This window comes from Anneissia japonica, unplaced genomic scaffold (assembly GCF_011630105.1).
Source record: "Anneissia japonica isolate Jap-2015-1 unplaced genomic scaffold, ASM1163010v1 scaffold32248_len650992_cov182, whole genome shotgun sequence".
NCBI classification, from domain to species: domain Eukaryota; kingdom Metazoa; phylum Echinodermata; class Crinoidea; order Comatulida; family Comatulidae; genus Anneissia; species Anneissia japonica.
This window is the reverse complement of record NW_022699059.1, coordinates 614969-637093: the sequence shown is the minus strand read 5'-3', so window position 1 is coordinate 637093 and position 22125 is coordinate 614969. Positions and strand designations below refer to the sequence as shown.

The 22125-nt window shown below is 34.0% G+C and overlaps 1 protein-coding gene across 2 annotated transcripts in view; it reads left to right on the top strand.

Moving 5' to 3' along the window:
- The window catches only part of LOC117102841 (probable ATP-dependent RNA helicase DDX31), a gene marked incomplete at its 5' end in the record, with an annotated part of 32958 nt that overhangs the window by 3717 nt on the left and 7116 nt on the right, over positions 1-22125 (top strand). The window contains 8 exon segments of one of the 2 annotated variants that reach the window (XM_033243271.1): positions 2837-2943; positions 3707-3927; positions 7695-7895; positions 10395-10454; positions 11041-11231; positions 11791-11963; positions 12700-12883; positions 13451-13505. In XM_033243271.1, the coding sequence (XP_033099162.1) occupies positions 2837-2943; positions 3707-3927; positions 7695-7895; positions 10395-10454; positions 11041-11231; positions 11791-11963; positions 12700-12883; positions 13451-13466 (1153 nt within the window). 2 annotated transcript variants of the gene reach the window in all.

Below are 22125 nucleotides of genomic sequence, written 5' to 3'. Positions count from 1 at the left end.
AGTACTATCTTTAGGTAACGTAAAACATTTACTTCGTGTGCACTTATAACCCCCTACAACACAATTTACTGGCATATTGTGTAAAACTCGGGAAACTGTAATATACTAACAGCCTAGGGTAGAAGTTGGGCTTTTCTTCCTCCACTAGGCCACCGTCGCAGTGTTTGTTCTGATTTCGCGCTTGGATGAAGTTTGGAAAAGTCGGTCACCAATGACGTCATTGAGTGACCTCGTTGTTTCTAAGGTCTTTCAAAAATGACACTTTAAACTAATTTTTTTCGTACAAAAACAATTTTATTCGTAATATATGACCAACACTTGTGTTTATAATATATTTATAAATATAAACACACTGTAGTTTATAAAAATTGTCAGAATAGGTGGCAGAGGCACTTTAAATATGGTCATGATATATAGGCACATCATGACTATATATGGGCACATCATGACCATATATAGGCACATCAAGACTATATATGGGTATACAACAGTTTTGTCAAAGAAAATTTGGTAATCTGTACAGAGCTTTAGGAGCATGATGGCTCTGTTGGTCTGCCTCAGTGTGTCATTTGTGTAGTTACACTTTTTTCAGCTGAAATCCTAGGGTCTATAGATTGCTTGTGAGTTTGTCAAACCATTTCATATTGGGCATCTTGGTGTGCAAGTCTCAAAATGCACAGCTTTAAGAATATTAATTGCCTCTTGCTGTGGGGGTTTTACAGGTCAGTGGTACAATTGAGACAGGGGTTTAGCCAAAAAAACGAAATAGGCCATCCAAAATGGAAGGCATAGAACTTGTTGTGTAGCGAAAGCTGATTGTCGTGGCCTCTAGTGTGGTGGGTTTGGGATGGGAAGGGGTGTCCCCCTCCCTGTGTAAGAAAAAAATAGAAAATTATGACCTTTAGATAGCATTTAAAGGTGTTTAAATGTTGGAATTTGTCTTCAAAATAATAGTTGTGAATTAGCTATCACAAAGATATTTCAGTTATAGACATAGGCTAAGCATGGCTAGGGTTGTTAACTCACATTATTTTTCTAGGCTATACAGATGCATCTTCATCTCTCATCCTAGTCTAGTATAAATTTTACTCTAGGTCCTCCGAATCGAGAGATGTATAGGCCTAAGTCTACCTTATTTTGTTGACTATATTACAATTTAACTTGTGATGTTAACAACAAATCTGCTTTACATTATTTTATGTATTAATTATAACCAGGGAGTTGGGGAACCAAATCTCAAGCACTGTGTTTGCAGAGCCACGTACATGTGTTGTGGGTGACTTAAAACCGTTCATTTTCCAGCAGGGTATAAATATGTTTTTAACACGAAATACGTTGCAAGTGAAAGTTTCACCAGGTAGACCACAGACTTGTAACTGTTACCAGGATAGGAAACTGGCAGGTTTAAGTCTTCTAACTTAAATTAGCCTTATGTGTGGTATTGTTATGCTAATGAGCCAGATAAGCACAATCTGCACATTCTCAGAAAAACAAAACTTTCCTATAGCCACACTGTGTATCGGCTAGGCGTACAGCTAGGCCTAGCCGAGAATTACGGTTTGGTATGCAAATCAATCATACTTACACACTTAAAAACAAACTAATCTACTAATAAAATCACCTGCTAGTTAAGATATAAGGCAAGTATTTTCACAAATTTGATTTTAAAGTGATGTGATTTTTTCTACATTTTTACAAGTGGTTATATATGGCCTAGGCACAGGCTTAGGCTATGGGCTATGTGATGTTCATTGTAATACTACAAAACAAAATCACATCAATTTAAAATCAAATTTGTGAAAATACATGCCTTATATCTTAACTAGCAGGTGATTTTATTTATTAGATTAATTAGTTTTTAAGTATGTAAGTATGATTGATTTGCATGCCAAGTGAAATTAGTACCCTTATTTTGGATTGTTTAACCGTACCGTAATTCTCAGCCAGGCTTGGCTATATGCCTAGCCGATTTTCAGTGTGGTAAGGAAAGTTTTGTTGTTCTGAGCATGTGCAGATTGTGCTTATCTGTTTTATTAGCATAACAATACCACACATAAGGCTAATTCAAGTTAGAATGCTTAAACCAGCCAAGTTCCTATTACGGTAACAGTTATAAGTCCTTGGGTAGGCAATGGTTTACCTTTTAGGAATTCCCACCGAATGTCGGTATGAAAACAACGTAAATTTAATCAATAAAGGTTGTTTTATCAAACATAAATATGATTTAACTTCAGTTTAATGCAACATTAAATAGATTCGAAGAATATAAAGAATTTGCTAAAGATATATCAGGCCCAACTAGGCCGAGCTGAGTAGGCCAAGCCTTCACAGTAAAAGTGGCCGTCCTAAATAATTGTTGACGGCTCACTGGGTAAGTCCTTGATTTGAGATGAGCATAATTTGTTGAATGCCATACAGATTTTTTTTGAACGATGAATATTTTAGTCAACAACATAGAGCAAGTTTTGCATTGTAATGGAATATTCTGGCTCTCAGTCAGCTCAACAAATATGGGTTGAAATTTCAGAAAACAACTTTTCTGTTCGTGTTTTATTAATAGTCTGTCATAAACTTAATATGTAGAATTACGTTCTTGCAGCATTATTGGAAACAGAATTCCAGGCCTGCCTATGCTAGTAAATGTGTAAAATGAATCCAATTTGGAACTCATGTCAACATTTTTCTTGAGATATTGGCCGTGAATAGATGAGTTTAGGTGGGCAGCATTTATCCTAAGTAGCTTGTTGATAATGTAATCACCGTGACTTCTCTGTCTTGTGATTGGTGTATCTAAACAATCATAGAAGACATCATTGATAAAATTTAAATGTTTCAGATTGCTAGACATGGGCTTCGAAAAGGATATTGCGACGATAACTAACTCTGTAAATGAACAAAGCAGTTCAAGGCAAAATGTTCTGCTATCTGCAACACTAACTGAAGGTAAACGTTAAGTTTCATCTTTGTGTTCTTTTTTAGCATATTTATTTAGCAGAACTAGCAGTTCTAATAATTTATAACCCTGAATACATCTAAAACAGATCTCTTAAGAGCATTGGGAATGGAAGACTAAACATTGGAAACTTGGTTTTCTTATATTAAAGTCTTATAAGGCTTGGTAAGTGGAGAGCTAATAATTTAGGACCTTTACTATTCTTATACAAAGTCTATTGGAGTTTGGAACCTGCTTGAACAACTTCAATCAACAAGACTGACTTCAATCAACGAGAGTTAAATTCAATTCTGTTGGAAATGTTTGACTATGTAAAAGTGTTTTTTTACCCCTAATAATACCTCTGGGATGATGTACTGTATAATGCCTCCAACTGCCGTTCATGCACTTTTTCAAGCCCTGAACATTAGTATGTTTCTCAGCCAACCTTGATTAAGATAAATAATATTTAATTAATAATAATTTATTACTAAGAGTTACAGTTAATTAAAGATTAAGTTAATAATAATAATAATAATGTCAGTCAGTTTATTAATCAATAAATAAGTTTTAGAATACTAGTATACTCATTTTAGTTTAGCTACTATATAAAGTTACTATAATTTATTTCATTTTATTTCAATTCAATACCCACAGTGAGTATAAACACATTTTCTTAATTATTTCCCACAATAGCATGCATAATTTTAGTTTATGTTCTTTTATTCACTTTAACTGACAACCATAATCTGATACATAATTGTTAACCCATAGGAGTTGAGCGTCTAGCAGGGATATCTCTCCACGACCCCCTTTACATCAACATAGCAAAAGACCAAGAGAAGGTTGGGTCTGGACCGGCCTCCTTCAAGGAACCGACGAAAGGAACTGACAAATACTATACGACACCAAACCAGTTGAAGCAACATTTCTTGGTTGTGCCCAGTAAACTGAGACTTGTAACCTTAGCTACATTTCTGCTCTGGCGATGCAAGGTATTCACTCGCACATTTGCTATTTATCTAATAAACCAAAAGACTACTCACTAAAGCTGAGTAGGTTTTTTAGCATTGGGAACAGTTTGTGAAACAGTTTTAGTATCTCTGTAGTGATGTTGAGGTTTGAATTCTTAACAGTACAACAACTATTTTTATTTCTCTTTTACCCAAGAGTCAAAATGTGTAGACTGCAGCAAGTAATTTCTGTTACTGTAGATGTGTTTTGTGTAGACATTTTTTTTTTAAATTAAATTTTAGGCTCCTTCACTTGATAAGTTTTTTTTTCTCACTTACCTCTGTGCTTTGTGAATTATTTATTTGTATGTTATTTATCAAGTAGAACAAATAAAGAAAGATAAATATGTGGGATAAAACATACTTAAGTAAACTTACAAAAACATAAACATAATAATGACAATATTATTATTTATTTTTCTTATAATAATTTCAGCCACCCCAAGTTTCTTTCCTATTCTTCTTCCTTCCTGTTCCTTCAAATATTTGATTTTGTATTCATTTTTGATAATATACTAAAAATTAATGAATATAGGGGTTAGGTACTAGAATCTCGGCTAGGGACTTTCGTAATCATTGTGTGCATTGTATACTCAATTTAGCACATTTCAATCTTTCTAAATTCAAAGCCGAAGTTAGCTGGTCCGGGCAACCATGGCCACCACTCACTGGATAGGCTTTCTTCACAAAGGCTTCTATGAATGGATGTCTTGTTGTGGTGCAGGAAATCTAATTGTCCCTCCCCGGCATCACCTGATCATAAATCAACTGGACATTTACCGATAGTTTCTAATAATGTTGGATATTCGAGTATGACTATAACTACCCCCCCCCCCTTCCAGGAGTGAAAAAGATTTTTGTATTTGATTCTCTTAAATTGGTACTGCATCTTGGATGCTTAAATGATAATAATGGAGTGCACTATAAATACATTTATTATCATCAGTATAATGTTATAATTATATTGTTATTGTTTTTTGTTCAGTTATATAATCTTTCATTTTAATTTACACTGCAAGCGTAAATAACAATTACAGACCAACAGATGGTGGACCTCTTTCCTTTTGTACAGGGAAACATAAATCGATTTTGCTGTAGATTGTACATTCATGATTGATAATATTAGTTTGGTCTTTAATCTAGTTTAAAATGATCATGGTTTACTCTCTGCAGCAACAACATCTCTAGTTCACTTCCTCTGCTGTCAAATCCTTCACCTGCCAGTCTGAACTAGGTGGCTTATCTCAAGCCGGGCTGTGTTCCTATAGTAACTAGGCCTGGCACGCCACCGTGTTTAACGTTTCTAAGCCCGGCTTTAATCGTTGCGGTGGGGGTTTTGCATTGCCTTCCGGGTAACAAAATGACCAATCAGCATTCAATTACGTACGCTGTGAGCGAGCGTATGTATGTTTCGCGAGCAATGTTTTGAAACACGTTTCCTGGTTACGGTTCATTATTATGCAAATTTTCGTCTGGCTAAACCCGCTAGTCTGAACACTCGGCAAAGTTAAGCCGGGCTTAACGTTGAGCCAGGCTTAACTCAGGCCTGGCTTATCTCCTCCAATTCTGAACGTAGCCAATGTCACCTCAGATTCAAGTTCACCACTTGAGGTTTCTGTCTCACTCTAAATACCTTTCTAATACTTTTCTAATTCATGCACATAATTCATTGTTACTTTATATTAGACTTCATAGTTGTAATATGCAAGGCCCTGTCCAGACTATCAAATTTTATTTGACTAAAGCATGTGACATGCCCATATATAGGCACATCATGACCATATATAGGCACATCATGACCATATATAGGCATATCATGACCATATATAGGCACATCATGACCATATATAGGCATATCATGACCATATATAGGCACTTTATGACTATATATGGGCATACAATAGATTTTTGTGAGAGAAAATTTGATAGTCTGGACAGAGCTTTATGATCTCAGTTGGAAATCAACTTCTTCACGGTGAAGCTTCCATTGGACAGCACCAGCATGTTCTTGATCTTTTTTACCTGTACTGCATGAGCCTGATATACATGTCGTCTATATGTATCTCCTTATGAAAGCGTAGTTCGTCATTCACTTCGCATCATTAAAAATAATTTATTACAGGAAGGACTTTGTCTAATAGATCTCTTGATAATTGCCAGGAAATTGTTTAGTTTGTTTTTCACCAAAAAAAATTTAGAATACAAACTTTAACTCAACAGTTTCACCAACAGCAAATGAAATGGTTTAAATTCTGAAAGTTTGTCTCTAGCTATCAAGTTTAATAGTTGATTCTCGGTGTTATAACTGGACATAAAAATTTCTGCTCATTCGTTTTTAAAGGCCGTGCAAATCTTAAATGAGTTTTCATTTTTGTCTCATGCCCTACTTTTCTGATGCAGCATCAATACAGTGAACAATGTGTAATTTGAACTATGCCAAAATAATGAAAGCAGTATAATGCAGGTCTCCTAGGAGCCAGTTTGTATCACCCTAACCTAAAGCACCACTGTTCTTGCAATAAACAATACAAACTAACCAATATCATTAGTCCTTTTTTTTAACCATATTTAATGCATAACCAAAATCAAACATTTTTTATAGCTTATTGTATTAAGAATTACAATTTGAAGGAAATTGAATCCATTCACATCATAGTTAAAAAATTGAAAGAAAAAATAAATTTACAAATTGTAAAAATAGTCCTAATGTAGACACAGTTTAAATTTTGTGAATAAAATCTGTAATTTTGTGTCCGTAGTCTGCAACATGAACATGATAAGCTAATATTCTTTTAAAAAAAAAACTACTAAAAAGTATTCACACGTATATATAAAGCAGTTTTTAAATAATTGTGGAAGGCAGAGCAAACTTTATGCATACTGTTGTTGTGTTGTCGTCTTAGCTTTTTTTTTTTTGGTTATTATTTCCGCAGCTTATTTGGCACTGATTGTATTGAACCACAAAATTACATTAATTCAGAATTATCATTCAATTAATTAAAGGATGTCTGTATAAATTATATGATGTTGTGGTTGTATCCACCACTTATTTTTCAGTAGAATCAATAAAAATTTTGTGTACATTTTTAAAATAACATAAGAGAAACATACAGTAAGAGGAAGAGGATCTAATTTCTGTTCTTTTGCTTTTCCATAATTAATTACTTTATTATTCCACCTGAGTGATAATTAGTTCCTTTATTATTAATGGTATATTTATCTTTCAGTATTGTCATAATAATTGTCATAATAATTTAATAATACCGAAACATTTATAAGGCGCCAATTCCAAATTTAAATGATTAAAGGCGCGAGCGTTATTACCCCTGGTCACTGGATAACGTACTGTACAATGGCAAACCAGCACAAAGTCGACCTTGGGGAGTATCCCTAGTCGTTTGCTACTTGTTTAGCGCACAAAACTAGAACATAATGCTACAACATCCTATACATCCTACCAGGTACCCATTTATACTCCTGGGTAGAGAGAGACAAACGTAAATAAAGTGCCTTGCCCAAAAACACAAGTGACTTGCACAGCGAGATTTTTGAACCCCTGACCTCAAGGTTTGGAGTCCAAGCCACAACCGATGCACCTACTGCTTCTATGGTTCAAAACTTAACAAAAACAAAATCATAAACTTCCGGTACACCATGTTTGTACCGAAAATTTGTGATTTTGGTATTGATACTCGACATGCAAACCTTCAAGAAATATTTTAATTTAAAACTTTTCAAATATCCTTTAGATTTCTGAGAAGTCAAAAGTTGTTGTGTTCCTATCTAGTCGAGATGCCGTTGAATTTCATAGTGTTCTCCTCAGTCGCATTCTCAATAAAGAAGAGGATGAAGATGATAAAGTCCATGAATTATTAAGAGGAACAAGGGAAGAACAAGATGATGACCAGAAAATAAACTTCTATAAGCTACACGGAAATATGACGCAAGAGGTGAGGGTCCTCGTAACGATGATATTCATCAATAACTTCATAAAACAAAATGAAATGTATATTTATGAAGTTTATAACATGATCAATAATTATAGTATTATTCATCCAATACAATTAATGATGTATTTTGGCCATCTCAATGCAGCACTGATGTAATAAAACATTGTCACTGGAGTATAAGACAGTGTTGGAAGAATTCCAAAGAATAAGCTGTTGTTTCTGTTATCCAACTACAATTTCAATAGGTATTGACTACATTAAATCATTAGCTTAAATGTGTTTCCTTCTACTCCAATCATATCAAGATATTTTTTAAATCTTGATATTTTTTTTTTATACAAAAATCAAATTTCTATTTGTTTAATACAATTATTATTTTTATTGTTGATGTTGCTAATTAGTGTCTTCAGTATTGTATAACCACTATTATATCTGTTCAACAGTTAACTATTATTTATTATCGTCTAGGGTTTTTTTTTTTACCGTTCAGTCTTGAGGAGTTGGCTGAGTTAGTAACTTGTAGGACAACTTTTAAAAATTAATTCAGGCACCTTGGGAAGAATTCGTAGTTATTCACAGCAGCTCTAAACATGTTGCGGTAATTTTAAAATGTTAGGTCACAAGTTGACGAGGAAACAACTATATGTTAACTCAGAGTACTGGGGTACTTCCACCTAACTTGTATAGACAACTCAAGCAACTGAAACTAACTCATACAAAATTCTTATGCAAGGTCAGCAGTGGTGCCAGAAATTTGCTGACGAGGGGTCCAACATGTCCGACGTGTGGTCCGAACAAAAGGGCTAACGAAGCCTCGGTCAACGGCTTGGAATAAAAAAAATCATTTGATAGGGTTCATGGGGAGAGTTTTTATGGCCTAGTATGGTCCAAAATGTGCTTTTGGACCACAATATTAGGGATTGGCAATCAAAATATCGTTATTTGCATAGGCAAATTATATATTTTTAAAATTTTTGATCCGACGACCATGTCATTCGTCTAATGCCAGTGGGGTCGAGGCCTGTCTGACAGGGGGAAAATGCTGTAGTAACTTGTGCTACACCTGAATGGAAACAACCTAGGTTTGTGAGCTGCGTCACCGTCGGTTTGAAACAGTTACCAAATAAACCAGGTTGCTTGCAGAATTTTTTCAACCTTTTTACCTTTTCATTTTGTGATCATCGCAGAATCATTCTAATGCATAGTGTATGTGATGACAATGAGTGTTTAATGTAGCGCCCTCTTGAGTTGGGACTTGGTTCATTATTTGGTTCGTTGATTATTTATTACTTCATTAATTGAATGATTGACTCATTCAGTTTATATGTGAATAATCACTCCATTATCTCTCTTCATCTTTTTGATCAACTGCTGAAGAAAGGTGATTTTCTCACTCTCTTTTTAAACTTTTGCTTGTTGCCAGATTTTGTGTTCTTCACCATCTCCACCATTTCCTGATTACATGTCCTGCTCATCTCGATTGTATTTTTAAATTTTTTCTTGCAATCCTGTTTACTAGAGTATACACAACTTATATTAGGGTGTAGGCTGGTTTGGACCCCTGGGGGGGGAGGAGGAGTGAAAAATTAGAATGCGGAATTAAATTCCAGAATGAGGAACTAAATCCCTATTCCAATGAAAAATTAATGGTCATTTTTAGTATTTTAACCAACTAGTGGAGCTAATTTGCTGCCATGGGTCCAAGTATTTTAAAACACCATTTATAATACTTTGAATATTTTGAAAAATGTCACATTTTTAATATACAGTAACTGATTGGCCACCAGGATACCATACAATAAAAAAAAGAATTATAAACTTTACCAGATTTAATATGTAATTTGCTAGTTACTTATATTTATGAAGAATCCAAAATAACCATCATGCCTCATTTAAGTACGTTTAATTGCACTCAAATTGAGTTGAACGCCTATTTAATGTTTCTGTAATTACTTGACGACACAAATATGTTGGCTGTAAAATGACAGGATTTCAGCCCCATTATGTCAATATATTTAACTGGGCCAAAGGGTACAACTTTTAGTAATGAATTAAGACAAACAATATGTTTGACGACAATTAGGCATAATATTTTGGTAAGAATTCTTCATGTCATTCACATGCAACATATGCGCTTGCCAATTAATACACAAGTCAATCAAACATACTAAATACAACCAAGACATTTGCTTTTTGTGTTGTCTGACCAATCTAAAATCTCTTAAGTTTTTGTCCACTTTTTTGGCAATATTTTACCACCAGAACGAAGCCTATAAACTCTTGTATGATTTTGTAAACCCATGAGGTACTTTTCAAGATAAGCTTCTTTTCAAGGCTACTTTTGCAAACTAAAGAGTGGGGCTTCAATTCGAGATGGGCTTCTTCTCGACATTAAGCCCATTGATCTTCTATTTAAAGTTTTACTGTATGCGATAAAAGGCAATTACTTCTGATTAAATCCTTATACCTTTTTAAATGTGTTTTTAATGTCCTTTTCAGGAGAGAACGAGCATTTACCAAGAATTCTGCCTAGTGCAGTCTGGAGTGCTACTGTGTACAGTAAGTTGATTGGTCTATGCATATTGTTTTGTCAATATTCAGTGATGTTATTATATTTTTTCAGTTTTATTCTTACTTAAATTTACAAATCATCTGCAGCAGAATATGTTGTGGGGAATTCTATAGGAAGTTACAATGTTATGCAAAACTTTCATTGGTATATATTTGGCAGTGAAGTAAAGCTTAGTTTATTATCAAATATTAAAAGTAAATATAAGAATTATTATAAATACTGCACAAACTGGTTTAGCACTTTTTATGAAAATACAGGTCTCCCTCCAATTAAAGACCACTTCTGGAGATAAGGTTTGCATGGTTTTTAACACATTTGGTTTCTAATTAGAATAATAAAGATACAGTGAAATGCATTGTTAATTTGGGACCACAGATAAGTGGTTTTTAATTGAGGAGGAGGGTGTCTTTAATTAATGGGAGACCTCTTACTACTGAGCTACTGGCCCAAAGCCATCAAATATGGAGTAAGCCTGTAAAAAGAAGAAAACTCATCATCAGATGAGCCACAGTACTGTATGTGATGCATCTGTGCCCTAAATACCATCTCTACCTCCTCTCCCCCCCCCCCCAGGATGTAGCAGCAAGGGGGCTTGACTTACCAAAGGTTAAATGGATTGTGCAATACAACACTCCTGAAACGCCAGAAGTGTACATTCACCGAGTTGGGAGGACGGCTAGAATTGGAAAAGAAGGCCAATCTATTCTGTTCCTGACACCGGCTGAAGTAGACTATGTAGGCATTTTATCACAGCAAAAAATAAGGTTGGAATAATTCAGAAATTCTTTACTGTGTATAATTTAAAAATTCAAGTACAGTATATTGACTTATCAACAAATTACTAAATTATATTACACATAACTCCTATATCTTTGTCAGCATTAAGGCCAATACACCTTAAAATTCAACAAAAATTAATTGTAGGAACCTATTTTTTCTCTTGCTAATTGTTTGATAAAATTGATTTGAGGAGCTCTTGGCTACATTTTTATTTGCCCTCTATAGTGGAAAAATAAGTGAAAACTCGATGACGGAGTTTAAATAATTAAAATTTAAGTTTCAGTACAGATATATTTATTCATTATTGTGTCAGAAATATGACACCTGCATAATCAACTACTGTATTGATGTTATCATTCTATAAACAGGGAGACATCTTGGGGTAAGGGAAGGGGGATACAATCTATCTGTAGGCCAGTATTTGGGTGTTGAAGTGGCCATAGTAATGGGAAATCAAAGCTGGAATCCAAACAAATCTGCCCTCTTTACTCTGCCAAGAATTCTGTGACAGTACAATTTCTTTATTTTCACACACCTATATAGTTTAAAAGAGATGGCTGTTAATGATGTACTAAATACTCTTCTGACCTATGACCTCTTCAATTCTAACCGCAAGAGGGCACATCATACCTGGGAAGAAGCAGCATCTGCATTACAGTTACACATGGAGAACTTCGTCCTAAAAAAACATGACAACCAACAGCTTGCCAAAACAGGTTGGTTAAAATATTGTCAATCAATGTCAATATTCATGAATTTATTATAAATTTGTATAAAGGTAAAGGTTATGTATTTATCCTGCGCAAAATATGAGGGTCTCTATGTGCAAATCCAAGAGAAAAGATGTAATTTGAAAAGTAGGAGAGAACTCCAAGCCAGCACCCACACCATAGTATGGGGATACACACTCGTCGCTGACCATTGATCCGTCAAAATGTACCCTGTGCAGCACCAGTTGAGTCTCGGTCATCCCAGGACTCGGGTGCTTCCTATCCTGATAGAAATAGAATAAAGCTACCTGGCAATGAATAGAAAACCACTGAACTTGATATTGTGTAAGGACTATTTACTTAACTAAATACTAAATCCTTTCTGAGCCACTGGGGCTCATAGGACTGGAGCTTATCCCCAGTTTCTGTAGTGTGAAGCGGATGGAAGTTGTACTCCCCCTGGACGGGACACTTCCAGCAGTTTGCTGGTACCCATTGATACAGCTGGGTGGACTGAAGCAATGTAGCTAAAGTGCCTTGCCCAAGGACACAAGCGAATCTGCACAGCGGAGACTCGAAAACCCTGACCTTACGATTGAAAGCCCAAACCTCAACCGCTGCGCCAAATTGCCGCTACAAGGGCTATTTACAGTAGACCAATTTATACTTGCCACCTTTTTTATGTATATTTAATGTATGACTGCTATGCATTTGATTATTTTTCTTTGCTTGTGTTTAATAGCGTGTCAGTCCTTTATACGTGCATATGCTACGTACCCATCTCATTTGAAGCATATATTCCACGTGAAGAATCTTCACCTGGGCCATGTTGCAAAGAGCTTTGGTCTTCGGGTTACCCCAACAAGTATCGGTAGTAATATTCAAAAGTTGAGGCATAAACAAGCTATCGAGTTAAAGCGTAAAAAGTAAGTTTTGATATTTTATTTTGATTATGTTATCTTAGTTGTCAAACTTTTGATATTGTTAGCGTCTTATTTTAGGGGATGATAAGGCCAAATAAAAAAAAACTTTTCCTACTGACCTATTCATTTTTTGGATTTTCCCAAAACGTGGCAAACACAAGAATTTTTTGTTTTGGCCTAATATGGTATGTTGTTTCTAGGGTAGATAAGTTGATCATTATCAATTTATTACGGGCTGAAGCCTGATTTTCTAAAATCGCTGTACTGTCATTACAGTGTTTTTACTGCTATTGTACATAATCGTAAATTAGCCCCTCGATGATAGTGTAGTAATTTTATTGAAACCACTAAGCTTAATTCTAGCCTGTATCTTAACACTCTGCCCGCCAAACACAGGGATCTCTGTGTTTGGCAACTCAACGCTTGACCGCCAAACACGGAGATCTCCGTGTTAAAAGTTTTTTTTTTACGGAATCCGATAGATAGGGTAATTACCGACATGTACTAACAATTTGAACACTATATTCAGTCTGGACCGTAAGTATTTCACTATTTGTTTGTTTACATTAGTGTAGAGCGGTATTGATTTACTTTCATGAAATTGCAATTATCTCAACATCCAAAAGTGAGTAATTTTCATTTTACTTTTACGGGTCACAGATTGTGATTAGAATAAAGTGTTTGGTACCATTGTAAAGCTAAAATATTTGTAGTTCTTGTAGTATTAATTACATGTAAATCTGATCACATACGCACTCTCAACGAGCTTCGGAAAAGTGTTAAAATTTGCTAAAATGTCTGTTGGTGCCGGATACTACTTTATCAAACCCCTGGCGGTCAGAGTGTTAAACATAAATGGTTGCCGTCTTATATATCTCTCTATCACATTCCACTACACAATTCATTAGAGTACCTTAAGTATCGGCTCTGGCTGCAGATGACATTGAATTATGAATCCTATTGTCGTTAGTATTACTATTTTAATTATTGTTATTACTATTTTTGTTATTGTATATTATTTTTGTTATTATATATTATTTTTGTTATTGTATATTATTATTTTTATACTGTGTCCAAAAATCTTTATAAAATATTAAAATTACTGTATCATTGAGTCATGTGTCATTGTTTTATTCATCTTTGAAGCCTGGTTCTCACGAGAGCCCTAGTATCTGGATCGGGAGCTAACCGTTAGCGCTAACCGTTAGCACCTGCGTGAGAACGCCCAATCGCTTAGCGCTAACCATTAGCGGTATCCGGATACCGCTAACGGTTAGCAAGCGCTATCGGTTAGCAAGTGAGCGCGTTTCTATCATCAACCAATCACACGTACGCGTTTACAATTTCCAGTTTCTTGTTGGCCAGTGATTCGATCATCATATTCTTGGTATCCGGATCGGGATTTTCTCGTATGGACGCACAGCAGCTAACAGTTAGCAGGATCCGGATCCTGCTAACCGTTAGCCGCCATGTGAGAACATAGCCTTAATTATTTTGGAAAATAAATACAGTACAATACAGTGCAATATTCTCATATTTAATGTTGCTGTCTGTTCTATTGTGCATTGTGTCTATATTTGTACAATAAAGTGACAATTTAATCATAAAGTGATTTTTCCATCACTTGAAATAAAATGAGATTGTAGTCTAATACTGGATACTGTTGTAGACTTACCTGTATGGGTTTTAGCCTTGCTCTGGGCAAAACAATATTTTTAAAGAAACAGTAAGTAGAAAAATACAGTCTAGTATAAACTTGAGTGTATAGCCATCGTGTTACACATGTCTTGAGTATCATTTACATGTTGCCACTCAGTACCTAACTGTCTCCTCTCTAGTATGATGACAGTTAGCCACTCAAATATAGTTACCCATGGGCCAGAACTTTAACTTTTACAATAGTGTTTAACTATAGAAGAGATATTGCATGTGTTTGCACTCTGTGTATGCCTAAAAATATGACTGCTAGCAAAAACAAGAAAGTGTTACCCATAGGGCTACACAGCTACATAAGCTTTACAGAGTGCAACCATGTTAAAATTGGACATGTTTCCACTCCCAGTGTCATTCACCCAGGGCCCACAGGTACTGTGAACACGATAATGAATTTCACAGGTTTTGATGAAGAGTGAGTGATAGTCGTTGAACTCAGCAGTGTTTCTATTTTACAGTTCAATACCATTTTCACTTTGACAATCCCATTAATATTTCAACAGTTGAGATTAGCATCAACCTACTCACTGAATTTTACAGTAATTTCCTGTCTCAGTTTGTTGGATGTATTCAATGGTCAATTCCAATCATACCATGTATTTCAGTAAAGTATTCAACACGGCATTGTATAAAAGAAGTGTTTTGTTAGGGGAGTTCACATACGACATTTATGAATTAATCCTGAGCAATAATACATTGTTTTAGTTTGCTAGTTTTGGGTGTTGTTTACCAGGGAACAATTACATTTACTGGCCTAGGTGTTTTAAAAGAGGGGCCCTCCGAAGCCATTTAGATTGGAAGCCAGGGGATTTCCACCCCCAGTGCACTTAATAATAGGTTTGACCACATTTTTACTAGATAGAAATCGTAGGTGATGATGGTTTATGATGGTGATGATTAATATGTTGAAGATGAATAAATAATAATGAATATTATAAAGTAATTTGATGTGACTTCTATGTGCTTTATAGAGAGTGACAGAAGTACTTTGTAAGGCATATGTTGTGTTTGATGAATGAGTCAAGATGGTTTAATTACAGATTACAATGATACTAATTAACTTGATATGATTCACAGTATACTTCATCTAAATATTGTCTACTCTGCAATTAATGTCCTTTACAAATTTCATCTCGCAATAACCATTTTTTGCAATGTCAATTAAAATGAGAGTTATGAATGTTGAGGCAAAAGCATACAGAATAATTATGTATTCAAGTCTTGTTAATGTATACCTATAGATACTTAATATACTTTTTTAGTTGTAATAAAGCAAGAAAACCATTTTCATTTCAAACAACTAAGGCATGGAATCAGTCTTTCAGTGACAATAACAAGAATTATTGTTCTTTCTATCGTGTCGAAAGTCCTTATTATTTTAGATGTTGTTACAGCTGCTACAATAGTCACAAACTATGCCCGAATGTAATTCAGCACAATGTCACTGCGAGTTTTGAGTTATTCTTTACCCTTACCTTTGTGAAATGCATAGAAGTTGTAAATTTGTGTTAGTGTCTCAGTTTCACTGTGCTTAAATGAAGGATAAATATATTTACAAAGTTTGTTGATCATATGATATACCATAGTCATACAAAGATGTTAAAGAAGTGAAAAGATTCTTCAGAAATTGTAACAGTTGGATACCGGACCCACGTAAACACTTTTAAGAGAGACGTTCAAAGAGTCAGTGTATGAAATTAACTACCTGTGCTTAAAAAGTTGTTTTTCCGTATCGTATTCTAATTGGAACGTTATCCATGGAATTTTTTGCTTTGTTCCACCTACACGTCTTTCTTTTATTTTGTTAGTAAACAAGAAGTAGGTGGTAGCATAGTCATACCAAGCATACTCTACTGGCTTTGATTTTACTGATTGGCAGATTTTCTTTATTTTTTTTAATATATTAAAATTTCATGAAATGGAAGTTTATAAAGTGAAGTATATAGTCACCACTGATATTTGAATGACAAAATGGCAGAATATTCCAGTTTGAATCCTGGTTTGGGCAACTTTTTATTCACACTTGCAGATTTCTCTTCTTTTTAATGTTGAAAATGTGTGGAATGATATGATGCAAATAATTTAGAGTTTATCTCTATATAGCATGTATAGAACTTTTAAGTAAAGATACCATGAAGAAGACTATAGTATCCATAGATTGTATATAAAAATATTAATAATTAATGAAAACTCCAAATTCAGTAAATGAAAATCAATACAATATATGTTTATATATAATGTACAGGAAAGTTTTAAAAGTGAAGATAACATGAAGAAGACTATATACATTCATAGGTTGTCAATAAAAGTATTAATAATTAATTAGAACTCCGAATACAATAAATGAAAAATCAATATTTTACAAATTTTTTTATCGACTTAATCATATTTAGAAATGAAAAACAAATATTATAGAGAGCATATTAGAAAGAATACTTAAATGCTTTGTTCGACAATCTGAACGTGAGCATGTATAATCATTCTATTCTTCTTTATTAGCATTTTTATTACATTTTTTTTTTCTCTGTCAACTGATTAAATATACTAGTTTGGATAACATTTACTGGGGCAGATACTGGGGGTGTACAGACGGCGCGATCGCACCCTTTAAATTGTATTAAGAAAATTAATTGTTGTATTGTATTGTTGATATGAACACAGTACCATTTCTGATGATGACATTCCTGATGATGACATAATTAATGTCGAAATATTGAATCCCAACACGATGGCGTGTATTTCAATACTTGGAGTATGTATTATACTTTCTTATCTGAGATTAATCAGTGGACCTTTCAGTTTTCAACACAGTACCAGTAAGATTTTTAAAGTATGAGAGTGCCATTTCCGGGCATCTACAGTTGTAGATGTCCATATTCTACAAATGTTCTCACCTCAGCCCCAGTCATCGTGGAGCTAAGGTGGTGTGGACTATCACCCAACTCCTGCATCCACCCCAGATTTATTTTGGCATATCTGTCGTCTGTCTGTAGTTCATTTTCCTTTAATGATCAAGTGTATTTCAACGTAATTGCTATATCATTAAACCTTCAAATGTGTTTTGAAACAATATAAGTTAAGAGAAAACACTATTACACAATGTGTTAAGCAAAATCATTAATAAATATAACTAAGTAATATAAAATCACTGAAAATATATTGTATGCAAGCTAAAAATTACATAATATAAAAGCCAGAAAGTAAAGGCAATCATAATTATAATCGTGATTATAAAAATAATATATAATATACATGCATAATAGAAAATATCCAACCTATACCATTGGTAATTTAAGATACTGTAAAAAGGTAGAAAATCATATTAAATACTGAATAAATTTTATGCTATAATTTATAAATGAATTTATATTACAAATTTTATTTATAAATTCATTCAAAAATTGTAGTTAATTGATTGAATTGAATATTATTTTAAAATGTGTATACTGAGTAATTCAATTAAATCTGCAACATTTCAAAAAAAAATAAGATTGTAAACTTGAGAAGACATTGTATTAGGAAGTATTGAGAACTGCACCCATGGGCTTGGTTGGTTATTGTGTATTAGATTGTGTAATAAAACATTTTATAGTTGTATGTAAATCATTGAAAACAATCATATAAGTAACAGCCATCAAGCATTCCACTTGTTTGCTGATTTCCCAACATCCTGTTTTGAAACAAATATAATAATAATTTTGTCATCCGCTTCTATTATGTCAGCATCGTCTGCTCCTCTTCACCACTTGAGGCGCCAGTACACCACTCATTATTGATGTAATTAAATAACTATGATTATTCCTTCACTAACTCTAATTTTTCTGTCTAGTGTGCTACGTTATTTACCAGAAATTAAAGGGTTGGATAAAAAATAAACCTAGGCGCGCTGCCAATTATAAACGCAACTGGAGTGAACTTTCATTACGCTAATGTCTTGGTGCTGAGTCCATTGCACTAATTGGGACAGATAAGCACATTCTTACGGGAAAATTACCACAGCGCATACAGCATAGGCCTCTTTATACACGATTATATGTATTTGAGCGTGCTTTTGTAATCCACCATTCAGTCATACGTGGGCCTATTCAAGCACTGGCTCCAATTTAGCCCCCAGAGGATGATGATTATCTCTCAAGATTCTATTCATACTTTTCTCCCTCAGTGTATCTGTAATTTCGCTTCTGTTATCCTTGTCATTGTGATAACCACTCACCCAGTAATCAGTAACGCCATTATTGTAATTTGTTTTGTGAACACAATAGAAAGCCTGGTAATGCGCTGTTTTAGTAGCCAATCGTCCTAATTTGATAACACTTATGGAAATAAATCTCCCAGGGGAAGGTGTGTCTGTGTGTGTGTGTACGATGCTATGTCTTATTGTGCATTGAGTGTCATTTCTTCTGGTGATACCTTTTGTCAAATTACTCGGAGGTACACGCACATTATTTGCTTAATCAATTAATTGTAATTTATTATTAGATAAAAGATTCAAGAAAAGGCTGAAGTTTAGGTAATTAACGTGTTCTACAAGTGTCCCTGGTGACATCAGTAATGATTGATCACTACCATTGCTATTATTCATTATTCGTGACTGTAATTGCTTCAGTATCTGTTGGCATTACTTAGTTTTACTGTTTGAAAGTATGCTAAATTTACTTAAGTCTTATAAATGGCATCTTTAATATAGGAATGAGAGGTGTATACAATTTTTTAGATTGATGCATGCTTGCACTGAACAAATTCAAAAAGGCTTAAAATCTCATTTATTGTTTAATGCTCCTCCAGCATATCCAGATATGCTATTGGAAATCAAGGGCACTGAGACAAAATCCTCCAATGAAATAAGGAGCATACCATTGAAAACAGGTGGGAGGGGTGAGATTATATGAGGGTGTCTGCTCCCAATGGTTGGGCAGTTAGATTCAAATGATTTTGGACTTTTTTCTATTAGATTTTTTCTCCTTGAGAAAGCTCCTGTCTTTGCCACTTAAAAAAGTGAAATTCACTGTTTGGTATATCCTTGGCTTTTGTGCCTAAAGTTGAATAAAAATAAATTAAAAAATCTTAAATCAAAAGGTCAATCTGTTTTATCAACATATAATTAACATGAATTTCTCCATTGTTAAATCTTTATATTGCAATAATTTAATGTTCATGAAATTATATAATAAATCCAAAAACATACTTTTTTTATATATATTTTATGAAACTTTTAAAAAGTTTTTAAAATGTTTATAAAGCATACATGTTTATTCCTCACAATATTTGGAGTTGGAGTTTCACATTTGATATTTTTGTTTAAATGAGAGATGAATTCAGGTATATTATTTTATGAGAAATATGCTGATGGTCCTTATTACAAAATATAAAAGTTTAAAATGCAGTCTACATCCTACGATCTTGGAGCCTGATTGTCTGTTAGTATTGTAAAATACATGTAAGACACTTCACCTGCATTAATAACCTAATCAAACTGTCGTGTTGACAACACAACATAATACACACGGTAATCAAAAGACTCGTGCAAGAATCTAAAGTCAACATTAATATATGATTCAAGAAATGAAAACATGTTAATTTCAATCCTTATTGAATGGATGACTGGCACTAATTTCGTCCATTAGGCACGCCTGATTGGCCGAATTCTTAACCCTTCACTACCCAATCAGAATGCTAAGCACCACTCTAAGGAGATTATTCATCACTGTCCATTGTAAAACTTTGCATGCTCTGCTTGGTGTAAAAATTGAGCCAAATGTTATCCAAGAAACAATTTCCTCTTTCATTTGTCGCCCTGAAAAGAAGTCAAATTCCTTTTTACCATACTCTGTTGTTTTTAGAACTCAGTTTTCTGCTGATAAATTTTAATCTTATTCAATGTTATTCAGCCATGCTAAAAGATTGTAAAAACACCTTTTATCTGATGTTTTGACAAGATTCAACTTTTAGTTGGTGGTAAACCAGAATATATTTACATAGTTCACTTGCTTCAGGTTCCTTAATTTAGTGTAAACGTCTCCAATTCAGCAAAAAATTAGTATTTTACACTTTATTATATATATCTTTGCTGGAAATTGCCGCACAAATTGCAAACATTTCAGAATGTTTTTTTTAACTGCATGTCGCTGGTAAACCTGTAAAATGAAAATACTTAAAAAGTCAGTAACCCTAGGCTACTGTATATTTTAAATCTGCCTAGTAATAATTACATTAATTTTGTGTGAGAATTTATTTCAATTTATAAGAAGTATTTAATCACAGAATAAATAATAGTACTAATATATTCATATATCGATGTATTAATTCATAAATAGTTTATTTAAGTTTGAAGATGAATCTATCAATCACTTAATAAAAAACCAATCAAATAACTTAAGATTAAAATTTATTATTAAAATGTATAAATTCTTTAGCATTTGTTTAGATCTGTGTTAGAAAGAGAAAGTGCCAAATATAAAATATATAAAAGGTAAACACTATAGCATTAAATTGAGGTCAATACTGGAAAAGTTTTTGCATGTACAGCAAAATGTCCCAGGTTCGAATACCGGTTTTGGAAACTTTTTTTGACAATCACATTTGCATATTCCTTTTCTTTAATGGTTAAAATTTATATAATATTATAGCATTACCAGAAGACAGTTTGAGTTTATCTCTATTATATTGTGGTTTTATATGAAGCCTAGTTTCCTTAACATGGCTACACTGTCGCTACATTATTTTCAGTGCAATTGTACTGCGTAGCCGTCCCCGATGCAATGGGGAAGGCTCCCCGTTACAACCGACCAATCAGCATCACCGAAGGCTGTCGGCGATAGGGTGAAGCAATTGAATGGAAACCTAGCTTAATATAGTAGACAGTTGTTTAATTAAGGAATTAAGAAATGGATTAAGTTGCATATTCTTTAAAAAGTTGAATGATACTGATTGTGATCTAATGATCGTAATTTTATTATTATGATTTAAGAGCTCCTTCGGTATTATCTTCACAGTATGAACCTTTTAATTTCTTCTGTTTCTCTTTATACGTAAATTTGATAATGCCGGTTCTTGTCATAAGGACAGTAATGAAAGCGATGACACTGTTCTCGTGTGATGGAATACACAGTTGAATTAGGTTTCATCCCTCTTAGAAGGAAATCGGCCGATTTTCGATCGTCTTAATGACATTCGGAACATAAAACCTGGTGTTGATGACCAGTAGTAAACTTTTATTCTGGTTCGTTTCCATCGCTGCTGAACTTTTGATGGCCAGTGATAAAATTTTAAAGTGACTTCCTCACACAAAGGGACACATTAGGCACATTCTAACGATTACCAACTATGTACCAATGCGGATACTCTCAGCTAATCAAAGCATTGATTATAGTACCTGCGTAGATGTTTCATTTCAGCTGGTATAGAGGGATAACTGTACAAGCTCACAATTATGTTGTCACTAATGTTTTCTTTCACTTCCCCATCCCACCTATTACTTCTCCCACCCCACCCCCCCCCCCCCCCCCCCTTTTCCTCCCCTTTTTTTCTTTTTT